The sequence below is a fragment of the Anopheles moucheti genome, chromosome X (genome assembly GCF_943734755.1).
Source record: "Anopheles moucheti chromosome X, idAnoMoucSN_F20_07, whole genome shotgun sequence".
In the NCBI taxonomy this organism is placed as follows: domain Eukaryota; kingdom Metazoa; phylum Arthropoda; class Insecta; order Diptera; family Culicidae; genus Anopheles; species Anopheles moucheti.
The window spans coordinates 8,296,589-8,308,807 of NC_069142.1; the positions used below are offsets into that span (position 1 = coordinate 8,296,589).

The window sequence follows — 12,219 nt, forward strand, 5'->3', positions numbered from 1 at the left end:
AGGGAAAGCTTTCGGGTGTAATTCCATCACGTAGCACAGTAATCCCGTGTGCGAGTGCCCGATCCGATCTGCTCTTCCCTACATTTATCTGCAAAACATACAACACGGCCAGACCGTAGCAGGCGGTCAACACACCAGGGAAATGACAGTACACACTCCCGCAGTGCATTTATGATCCCTTTTGCCAATATGCAAACAAACCCCAGAAAGGGTGGAACATGGGTACGAGCAACGACAAATGTAAGAGGAGAGCTCGAAAAAAAAACCCCAACGGCTAGCAAAAATCGCTTCACGAACAGTGGAATCACGCTGGAAGGATTAGTGTCGGAAACCGTGAAAGATCGCGTAAGGTGTGAGGGAATAAATACATCCCGCTTCTACACAATGCACACAAACAGCAGCACAAATGGCGCATGTAAATTGTGTATCGAAAGTATTTCCAAATCGGAATATTTGAAATGCCTCGCACGAAATATGGCGAAAGGAAGGGTTTTTTTTCGCTTTTCTTGAAAGTGGTTTCGTGTGGAAATATTTTGGCATTGCCCACGATTTGAATAGCTGCAGTGGGAAAGAATTTCTCCCTTACTAGCTTACCTTCCACATTCAATTGAGAGGGGTGTATTTTTTAACACCTTCCACCATCATCGGGCACACTTTATGACGGTTGGCACACGGGGTTCAACAAACCCGGGGAAATATTCTTTCATCTCGGACATTATCCTCCATTTATTGCACCGATTATTGAGCAGCTGCCGCAACTTATCGAGGCGTGAATTTGATCCTGCCACCCCCAAACAAACCAATCCTACAGGTGCAAAACCTCGATAGCACGTGTTCCACTTACGCGTGATCTTTGCCGCAAAGAATTCCACCCACCGCCTTCACCTAGAACGTTAGGAATCGTGCGTGGAATTGCAAATGAAGGGCGCTGGGCGTTTGGCAGCCCGGTTGTGGCCATTTTGTTGTGCGCATTTCTTGGTCGCTTGCCGTCCCGCTTCTCGCACTTATCAATTTTTCCACTGCATGCGATGCTTTATATGGCTTCCCTAATTCGTTATGAATAATGGCCGGCATTTCCGGTATGCATAATGAAATAAAATAAAAAGCAATTTTACCAAACCAACGAGCAATAAACGTGCGCACAAGGGATGGTGGTGGCGGTAGATTATTACGATTTGATCAATTGTGGATGAATATGTATCGATGATGCAATTGTGTTGATATGTGAGGAGCGTCGGATATTAGTTAGAATTAATAGGAGCTTTATCGAGAAAGAAAAATAACCCTAACATACCAATATTAATTTAAAGCAAATCCCTCACATCGGAATTATTATTTGATAAATATAATGAGACGTTAAAGATGGCATTTAGCTCTCATTTTTAACGTTATCATCAACAGTTTATATAGATGTGATAAATAACTCAAAACAAACTGACAAACAACAATGATAAAAGGATATAAAAGGATATCTGTCAAAACAAACCATAATTCCAATATATCTAAAACTTCGAATATCTGTCAAAATATACCTGAATTCCATTATCTACCATAATTAGAGCTGTTATATTCTCTCAAAACTGCTGATTTCTATGAAATCCTGAGATTTAGAATCATGAAGGTGAAGGGGAACTTCAATAAATAAATGTCAAAACAAATCGTTAATCCGATATCTGTCAAAATAAATGTTTCAATTTATGGTTAAAGCTCCTAACAATGATTTCTACAGAAACAAACCTTGTAAACCAATGTTTACCAGGAATTCTTTACTTTTCGAGTGTTTTCCAGAGTAAATAAGCTTAAAACAGCCTTTATTTTCTGCAGGTACTACAAACAGTGATCATCATCTTGCAAGCTTTTAATGATCTCCGATGAAGTCCCATAATTCCGGCGTATGTTTGATCTGGACACAACGTATAGGTACGAAGCTGCTCTGTAAAATCTTCAAGCAAACACCGCATCGCACGCTGAAGGTGTAATAAAGCCAGTAAAGTGATGGCCTGCTGCAAGTGTTACACCTACATATTACCCCACCTAGTAAAGGGTTTCGTAACGAGTGAGAGGGTATCGCCGGCGGAGGTACTCTAGCGTTTCGCAATCGGTAATAGATCTGGCACCGCGGTTCCGCTACCAAGACGACGGCGGTACTCACAACAGCCAATTAGCACGCAAATTTCGAACGGACGGCACTGCTGCTGCTGTGCACGCTTCACACTTTGTTTCACACACCGGCCCGTTATGTTCCAATTTTTGCCTTTGAAAATCTGTCTTGAGGCTTGGAGATGGTGTGATGATGGCCATCCCTCTGTTCCCGCCTGCCCACCAACGAGGGGAAGCAACAAACTGGACCGATTTGTACAAAGAAGCAAACAAAAGAGGAAAGAAAAACCGAAAAAAGAACCGTTCGTAAAGTGACCCTCATTGTGCGGCTCGTACCGGAAGCGTGTGCTCGAGCTCCAGTGGCGCTGGTGGCAAAAGGGAAAGCAAAAATGGCGCCTAGGTAAGAGTCAATTAACGATGGATTAATAACTTGGGCACTTCCGACACCCCGGTGGTTCTGTATTTCATTTGGGAAGGAAACTTGGCGTAGAAGCGGTCTCTCGTATAGGGAGGGAAAACTTCACCACACGCTAGTTTAGTTGGAAAATGCATATACAGGCAGTCGCCGAGATACGCCATTACAGGGGACCGTGGAGATGATTTAATTATAAAGATACATGAACCTTTTACGATTCGTGATTAAATAATGACTTGTGAACTTACAAAGGTCTCCGAATCTCTGCCACGAAGTTAAGAACTAGTCATTGCTATATTAATAGCAAACTTCAAAACATGAATTAATGAGTCTGAATAACATTATGTAGATTGATCAGTTTGAGAAAATATTTAAACGGAATGATTCCGATTTTCAATAATACAGTTATATAAATCCTTGAAGATTCAGTGTCTCGTGACTTCAAGGTAGACAATAATGGACAGAGGTTCACTAACATGAAGATCTTTAGAAGTAATAAGCATGTTACTTCCAAAGTTCCAAAGAAAATCAATCACCATTTCATAGATTCATTCATTTGAAACAATACACAAATCCTTGAAGAATTGACAATAAGATCCATGAAGCTCTACCATCAAGATCTCACCTAGTAATGGCAACATTACTTTCAAAGTTCAAGAGTAAGTCAGTGAGCCCTAATCTGATGGCTTGAAATAAACCCTTAATTGAAAAGAATACTTCAGAAATTCAATTATAAAAGATTACTGATTTAGTGATTCATAAAGACTCCTGAAGTTCAGATCTCATGGTCGATACATTATTGTATACTTGAATGTTGGTATATTGGCCATATTGTTTTAAATAACATCTTAGACAAACGTTCAAACAAGTTCAATGAAACAAAGTAATATTCCTCATAAACTGCTTTGTTGGTATACTACAGTCATTGCAACAAAACACTTTTCCGTAATAGCTTATATTGAATGCAGTGTATTTTGAGTACTACCTGTATTTGATTCATCACCTTCCCGACTCGTGTGGGAAGGCCTGCCCAATATATGCTGGCGCTACTCATCCAGCAGGATCAGCAATTGGCTAGGGATTCACGAGCTCCACGATAGCGTTAAAGTTGCTGCAGCCGTCTTAACAGCGGCGCTTAAACTGCTGTACGCTGAAGAAGGAAGCAAATTTTGTGTACTTTCTTTTAAAACTGACGAAAGACAACAACACAAAAAAAAGAACACTTCCTACGCGGTATGGTGCGGAGTATTCTTTCATCCTCTTCACACCCGCCGGGAAGAAATCGGCCAACTTTTCCCTCTTTTTTTTTGTTGCTTCCCTTTATTTTGTTTCACTGCAAAAGTGAATTTTCTTCTCTTCGACTACTGCTTTAATTTGTTCTTGCGCGCTCTTTTTTTCTTTTGCTTCCTTCCTTCCGTTGCACACACACTCACACAGGGAGACACACACAGCGACCGTAGTGGGCACAACGAACTAAAGTTCGTCGTCGTAACAAGAAAACGTACTTTCCGATTTCGCCTGGGGGATTTTTAGCGTCACCCATCATCCACTCTTGGCACTATACTACTTGCGCGCCGCGTTTCGTCTGGCAGCCCGAGTGCCCCCTCCGGGGAAGGGGAACCGGTGAGTCGGTTAAGTTTTCCGGCGTACACACTTGTGCTGCTGCATCCCCGAGGCGTTTGGCACGGGAGGAGGTGGTAGGTGCAGTTATAGTAACAGCCTTACTTCGTTTACTCTCGCGTTCTCGCCTGTTACTTTACCGGGTAAGCTCACACCCGCGCACAATTTTCCCTTCGCGAAGCGAATCAACTGCTGGTAGTGAGTTGTTTTGCAACCTCTCCCCATCTGTAGCTACTTCTGCTTTAAAGCACTTGTACGGCACTGCACCGAAATGCACTTAATCTTGAGAAACGTTTCGCAAAGATCGTGGGGCTTAGCGAAATTGAATCCAGAACGCTGCTGGATCGATCGCGTGGAAGACAAAAGGGTGCTGGTGAGGGAGAATAAAAAAGGAGCAGGTTATTTAGCATAAACTCACTCAGCGTTGCTTCGTGGTGGTTAACCGAGTTAAAGCATCTCCCTTCCGGGGGGTTGGACCCACCGGATCCTGTTTGTGAGAAATGTGTCCATCCAAGTATCTTCTATCGATGTCCACGATGCACATCGTTAAGGTGCAGGTTGAGTGGGCTGAGCTCACCGAAGAGCTCATCAGCAAAATTTTTCTTATTACGACACACGGCGGGTGACTTCGTCATCGTGTTTGTCCTTCGTAGACTTCAAGCTTCAAGGAACCGCGTTTGTAGCAAATCGAAATGGGAGGGGGATCCTAAATTGGCCCAACTATTCACCGTCGATGCGATAATGTTATGCATAAAAACCGGGGATTTTCAGCGGATGTCAACTCGGTGCACGCAGTAATGGCTAGAAGTGGTGTTGGTTGAATCCACTTCCGTCACTGCTAAAACAAAACTCCTCACCCGGCGATAGTGAGAGTAGGATCTCTGACAGGCGGTGAAAGAAAAATGTGTGTCCCACGTTTTCGACGGGCCCGACACGTCACCCGCCTTGAAGAAAAAGGTCTGGACCGTATCTCGGTGCCTTTGCCCAAGCAACCGTGGCAACCGGAGGTCCCGCAAGCTGTGGCGTAGAAGCGTGTGACCCGGTTGTGTACTTGAGAAAGGTCGCACACATCCAGCACAGCAGTGCTACGGATCCTTGGTAACGTCTCGGAACCGGTGCGACAGTGTGACATATGTAATCCGATTACGTAAGAGGATTAAAGTGAGCTGAGGTATGACGATGTCGTTCGTCGTCATCGTCGTCGTCTATGGCGTTCAAACCGAGCGTTCCGTATCGGTGCAGTGTAAAGATACCGGGCCGGGTAAAAGCCCGTTGCCCCTTTCGGCTCGCAAAACCATATGGGAATGCCGGCTCAAGTACACCGCAATCATCGTAACAATCCGGCGTGAGTGTCTATCCGATGGATGCATATTTATTGTTCCTGTCTCGTTCGGCTTCCAGCGGATGCCATTTTCCAAAAAGCAATCGAACGAACGACCTTACAATGGCTTCCCATCCATTCAATGTTGCTATTTGTGGCACCTCCGCACTTGTAGGATGTCCCCCGTCCGCTTGCGCACCCACCCACCAGCCCACCGGCAGGATCATCTCGTTAAGGAGTCATCACCGCTGCGTTTTGCAGTTGTTCCGGACCTGTAAACACCTGCCCGATGCAGTTCCACCGAGCGTGAGGCCAACGCCGGTGCTCAGTTCACCGTCGGCCGGGATCTAGATTGGACGTTCAGGGAAAAACGGCAACAAAAAAGAGCACTCGCTACCAATCCGGGAGATTGGTGATACGCAATCGCTTAATTTAATCTTACATCCCGAAACATCCCACACCCAACCGTCCGTGAAGAGATCAGCTTGTGGTGCGGCAAGGCTAGCAATGTGACACAAACCGTCCCAGTGCATGCTGTAAAAAAAAAGGAAGTCTCAAGTGAGTCGAGTGAGTTGTAACCAGTGTCAACTGGTCTTAATTGCGGTGTGCGGTGCGAAATACTTACCGGTGGGGGGAACAGGAGCGCAAAACCTTCACCTTCACAAACATCTCTATCAATCAGCAATTTGTAAGATTGCATTTAGTTATCACTCCGCTTTTGGTCAACACGCGTCACCCATTGTGTCGGTTTGGAAGCCAAAAAGGTTTGGAAAAGTTCGATGGTTCCCGGTGGAGGTGGTTTTTTTTTTGTTTGTTTGAGGATCTTTTGCTTACCTAAAACAAAGAAATGAAACACAAAACAAAAAAAAACATTATTGGAAGTGCATTACAGATTTTATAATTGCAATATTAAGGGTTAAAAATAATGTTTTAACTATTATCAAAAAATCAATAATGGAAAATTGGAAAAAGGCATGATATTTTGTATAAAGAACAATGCCACTCTGTTAACCTTTGCTTTGAAAACAATAATTGTTTTAAAAATATTATTAATGGCCTGTTAGATCGCTTGTTCTCAGCTTAATCTTATAACCCACATTTTTAGCATTTTCGTAGCACACATACACGTTCTATTACATGTGATTTGGTTTGCTTTTACATCCCTTCAACCTGTGGAGCAGTCGAGAGCGTATATAACCCAAAAGGTTGACGTCCTTTGCACCGTAGGTCAATTTAAAAAGTTTTCCTTCGCACCCGTAACACAACGTACCCGGAAATGGCGAGACTCTGGTGATGATGATATTACGTACCCCTAAGCAGGGTAGAATCACTCACGTACGAGGGAGGGGTGGAAAAACGAGCGAGAGATAACGAGTGCTGGGAAAACAGTACCGGAACCGGAAGCTCAACACACACACACACAACGAGCCGGACAGTTGGAAATGAGCGCAAACTGTGCTCCTTTCCTTACCAGTGTACAAAACTTTTGTTTTCCCTGCGGAGGGTGTCGGGGGGCCAGATCGTCCCCTTCTTTTGGAACGTTTTGTTTCACCCCTTTTTGATTTTGCATGTGGCCCGCGGCTTCAATTGTGAATAAATAAACATAAAATCCGGCCAGAAGCCGCACCGAAACACAGACAGACACACAGCAGGGGGGGGGGCAAAGGTCTGCCGCGCGAATATGTTGTTTGTTACGAAACAAGCCACACAGAGGGAGGGTGGATAGAGAAAATGGGGAGCTGCTGTGGGGAGGGAGCGTTTTTCTATTTTCCAATCCTGCTTTACCGTACCAATGTGAAGTCCCTCCCCGGGCACGGGCAACGGACTTGCTCGGGACGGTGCGTTATCATTGCCCAAACAGCAGCAGCAGCAGCAGCCATTCAACATCAACCCCTTTTTCGGCTTCGTGCACTTCTGCCACTTCTGCCCGAAACATCCAACCCAGCAAAACACTCCTTGGTTTTCCACCACCTCGGTCGGTGTTATGTCCGGAGGGAAAATGATTGATTAAATTTTTGCTCCAAGGGCTGTTTGGTGGAGGAGCAGGAGGGGCAAAGGAAGAGCTGAAGGGAGGGGGGGGGCGGCAGAGGGAAATGGAAGGAAGGGCTTTCTTTTTGCAGGCTCTCGATGTGTCACACGATGACGATTATTGTCACTGGAAGAAATGGTGTGCGACAGGGGGTTGGTGGGGGAAAGAGAGGGGGAGGGGGGTTAAGAGGAGTTTGGGGGGGGAGTAGGAAATAGGGAGATCAACATTTCGGGTGTCGCATCTGACGTCGTATCCCTTTTTCGAGAATATACCGTTCCAGGATCCATTCTCCAGTCGGTTCGGGGACGTTTGGACGTCCTCCGTGTATCTCGTGAAGAATTCTGATGGGCAGGATGCCAATTTTCCGAGAAAGAGAGAGGGGGGGGGGGGGGGGGGGATCGGCAAACGGGATGGATCGCAAACATTCGAGGATTTGTTTTTCTTCTGCTACAATATCACCATCACACGGGTTGGGAAAGCGGACGCTCGTTGGGGTTTTACACAGACTGCCACCATTGCACCGATGGAGTTTCTTCGCTGGAGTGCCCGATGTCCGTACCGGCAGAAGCCAACACCGGCCACCAAATCTGGGCTGTAGCTTATTGCTGTACCGAGGATTCCTCTTGTAATACTAATTTTACTTTGGATTTTTCTTCTTTCTTTTCCGTTCGTGTTCTCCGCATCTTTCAGCGTGCCGCACCGAATCGCCTGGCTGTGTGTGTGTGTGTGTGTGTGTGTGTGTGTGTGTGTGTGTGTGTGGGCCGGCTCCCACATCCCCCCAAGGGAGTGACAAATAAAGGCGAAAACACAACACAAACACGGCTCCACCGTTGGATGCTGGTGGACGCAAACACACCTTCAGCCCGCTGCCCTCACCATTTCGCCCGGAGATAGCCCGTCCCCTAATGCCGGAGCCGGTCCCCTAAAGGTGTGTACCCGGGGTGGGCCAAAGCCCGACACAAAGCAAACACAAACAGAAACAAACGGCGCGCAGAAGGAGACGATACGAAGCCTGTTGAAGCCTGGGACGCGAGACAAAGCCCCGTGTTGCGATTATGCCACCGGCAACGTCAGGACGCAAGGGGCATGCCGCGGCGGCAGGACACCAGGGGCGCAAGGGGAAGCCGGCCGCAGCAGCGAAGGGGGGCGAGGTGGCCCCGGTACCGGACGCGGACGACGATACGAATGCCGGCTTCGGGAAGTATTTAAGATCGCAGGAAGGTAAGTGAAAAGCGAAAGCCAGACGAATAGCGGAGAGCGGATAAGGGGGTACGAAAAACGGGAGCTATTGATTGGATTTCGCATCGACCGAGGACTACACACCAGGGCAACAACACCACTGTCATCACGATATCACACAACAATTGCGAAAGCAAGGATGCTCCGGGCTATGACTTCTTCAAGAAGTCCGAACGAGCCATGATTGTGCAGGGAATGGCTGGGGGGAGGGGGGGAAGGGAAAGGGAAGAACCTGTGGCGATCTGAAGGGGGGAATCCAATCAAAGCGCTTCAAGAATGGAACACTTTCTCAGAATGGAAAAAAAACAGACAAGAAAGCTAAGCAGTGCAAATGCACTGAACCGGGTGGTAGTGTGTATGGCGGCCATTTTGTTGCGAAAAAGGAAAAACTAGTTTCAGTAAATGGGAACCAAAAAAAAACAAAAAAGAAAACAACCCCAAAACTGCAATCCATGTTGCATGGGGATTGTTTAGTTGAAAGTGATGCAGTTGATGATTTTGTTTGACGGATTGCATACTTTTAGGCGCGTTACATTTAATACAAACAAACATTAATATCCTTTCAGCTATTCAACTGCAAACAGGTTGTCATTCATTGGGGGTTTTTTTTAAATGGTAGTGGAAGAATTTTCTACATCCTTCCCCCCTTCGTTAACTCATTTCCCGAAAAGTGTAACATAATTTTCCCTATTATTTTATTTTCTCGCCGGCAGGGATCGAAATGATGAAGCTGTTTGTGATCGCTAACACGATTGTGGTGTTTGTTACGATGGCCTGGCCACAAATGCAGCAGTCCTATCGCATCCTCCGTTCGCTTGTGTTCAACGACGAGGACGAAGAGTCTGGCGATCTTTAGGTGTGTGAGTGTGATTGTGAGGTTAAAGATTGGTGTGTGTCGAGATGATTTTATTTTTGTGGTGCGCGTAGAAAGACAGGCAACAATTTGAGGCTATTCTTGTCACGAGACACGTGTGATCCATCTGTGAGTAACTCAGGTGATTCTGTTGCCAAAAAAAGGAGCTAAAAACAATTTAAAAGTAAAACTGTTTAAGAGGTGTACGCTAGCACCATGTTGCTGCTTGCCTTCCGTAGCTTTTTCTTCATTGCCGTCATCCTCGGCTACAGCACCGGCATTTGGCGGCTGATTAACGACTACTTCCGGCGCGAGTTCCAGTCCTACCTCGTGGAGGAGTCACAGGCGAACAAGTACCTGTTGCGGGACCCGCCCAAATCCGCACCGGACCGGAACCCGGCCGGACCACCGGAAGTGCCCGATAATCAGCTACCAGCGCCGAACGTGGACCAGCTGTTTGGCGATGTAAAACACCGGAACGACCATCAACAGGTGACAGATTCGATTATGGTGCTTTTCGAAACCCGCCCGAGTGTCGCCACCACCGCCGCACCGGGAACAGATGTGAAAGCGTACACGAACGAGCAGGAAGCCGAAACGCATCGGCCCGGCGAGCGGACGGTGCTGGCGGCGGCGGAAGTCACCGATATCCGGCTCCAGGATGAAGGGCATGTGAGTACGAGGGAACCAAACGAGGGGAAAGGGGACGGGGAGGCGGAGGATAAGTGGATTTCGTACTGGAGCAAGCGGGGCGGGGACCGGAAGCGTGACGGTGCCGACGATGGGCCCGCTGATGATAACAGCGCGAACGCTTACTGTACGATTGGCGGTGAAACGTTTGCCGGTGCCGTGACCAGGATCGCGCAACGGATAGCAGCGGACGGTGATGGTTTCGGTTGTGCGTGAACCGGTACCGGTGCGGAATTTTTCCCCAATCACGCCTCAAACAAAACGTGTCTATCACTTGTTGCAGTAAAAAATAAGGTGAATAAATATAATAAAACAAGATAAACTGTCAAATCTACCGCGGTACACTGCGGTCGCGGGTTTTTGAAGCGCGGCGCAACCGCTACATGATAATTCCTAACGTACACAATTTATGTTTCGCTTCTTTTGCGCTTTGCGCTGCTGTGGTTTGTGGTTTTTTATTACAAATTCGTGCATCTTCCCTAACGGTATTGGTCAGTGGCAATTATGCACTGCGAAAGAATTACGAGAGGAACACTTATGGAAATAAGTGAAAAGTTGGGGCGCCCATCAGGGAAGTAGCAATGAGAAGTTAAGGGTAGGGAATCCAGCTTAAGCATCTGGTGCACTCGAGCGAAGGAAAATCGGCACGGTGATGCAGCAGATGGAAAACACAAGCTCATATGCTGCTCTGCCGGCGGAAGTTCAAGTTTGTTTTCCTTTCCGATTGTTTACCTGCAGAACGTATGGGAGAGTTCTTGCTTTTGTTATGTTCAAGATTTAATTTCATTTTAATGAGTGCTAGTGAGCTAAACAGATAGAGAAAGAATTTCAATAATAAATAAAAGATAATAAACAAATATTTATATAAACAAAAGTTTTGTTACGGTGTTTTTTACAAACCCCCTCCGAAAACAATATACAACTCGCAAGTATAAACGGAAGAGTGAGGCATAGTCTTGAAGAATGAATGGTTTTTCAATATTTTACAACAAAATTAAGGATTAAATCCTATAATCAATGCTAATTGAGGCGTATGAGACTTAAAACTTCGTTGGAGTTGACGACTCCAAATCGTGACGGAAGCAGGTTATAGAGATCCAGCAATATTTCATTCCAACATAATATTCATGAGTTCTTGGTAAGATCATGCGTTGATTCACAGGATTTCCAGCCTTCTAATGTCTAAAAATGTAATACGAATAATGTGCACCCTCCACGTATAGGTATATTCGACTCCAAGACATAAACAAGGTCTTCCGGACATTCTGGGAATTCTATGCAGCAAGACTTCAAGATATTATGGAGGCGTGATATTCTAGATCAGAGCAGCTTCGAATGAGCGTGATTTCTATTCAACACCGGCAGGAAGATCAGAAACACATTGTAATCTCTTTCCTTTCAATTTTTGGTTACTAGTAACACTAACCTCGCTGAGTTTGGAAGATCTCGGAGATCTCTGCGCTATAAACAACCTCGGGACCTAGGTACGTAGATTAATTACTGGGAGAATCTAAGATCTCCCATGTTTATAGTCGTAATTCAAGTAGCTTCATATATTTGTTCGATAAAATATTCGATTTTTGTTTACGTCCAGATATCAAGTTTAGTTTTTATAAACAGTGCGTGAATTCGTTCTGACGAGAATGTCATTAGTGAAGGAAACCACCAATTTCCCATCTAGCTTTGGATACAATTTCCATCTTCGAATTCCAACCAAATCGGTCGTTCCCGATTCCCTTTTAATTAAAATTCCACCTTCTTGCTACACTGACAGCCAATGGGGGGAAGGGAACACGTTGAAAATGGGCGGTAGCTTTATATGGTGCACTCGCCATATAAAAAAAAAAGACAGAAAAAAAACCCGCTACTCTTTGGACGGGGGCCACCCTTTGAGGTGTCCCGTGGTGGGATTTTCCCTTCCCATGCAAGGGAGACAAAAGAAAAATAAAACC

The 12,219-nt window shown here is 45.8% G+C and overlaps 2 protein-coding genes across 3 annotated transcripts; both read left to right on the forward strand.

The window, feature by feature from the left end:
* Positions 1 to 5,772: 5,772 nt before the first annotated feature.
* Positions 5,773 to 9,589, forward strand: LOC128306582 (uncharacterized). 2 transcript variants are annotated; one of them, XM_053044129.1, is made up of 3 exons: positions 5,773 to 6,014; positions 8,269 to 8,706; positions 9,438 to 9,589. In XM_053044129.1, the coding sequence occupies exons 2-3, from the start codon at positions 8,541 to 8,543 to the stop codon at positions 9,578 to 9,580; spliced, it is 309 nt and encodes a 102-aa protein (XP_052900089.1). In that variant the 5' UTR covers positions 5,773 to 6,014; positions 8,269 to 8,540; the 3' UTR covers positions 9,581 to 9,589. The 2 variants fall into 2 exon arrangements, with proteins under 2 accessions (XP_052900089.1, XP_052900090.1); XM_053044130.1 differs by lacking the exon at positions 5,773 to 6,014 and having other exon boundaries at positions 8,245 to 8,706.
* A 203-nt stretch (positions 9,590 to 9,792) lies between these two features.
* LOC128306574 (uncharacterized) lies at positions 9,793 to 11,123 on the forward strand. The gene has a single exon (XM_053044121.1). It carries the CDS (start codon positions 9,794 to 9,796, stop codon positions 10,481 to 10,483), a length of 690 nt encoding a protein of 229 aa, XP_052900081.1. The 5' UTR covers position 9,793; the 3' UTR covers positions 10,484 to 11,123.
* The last annotated feature ends 1,096 nt before the right edge of the window (positions 11,124 to 12,219 follow it).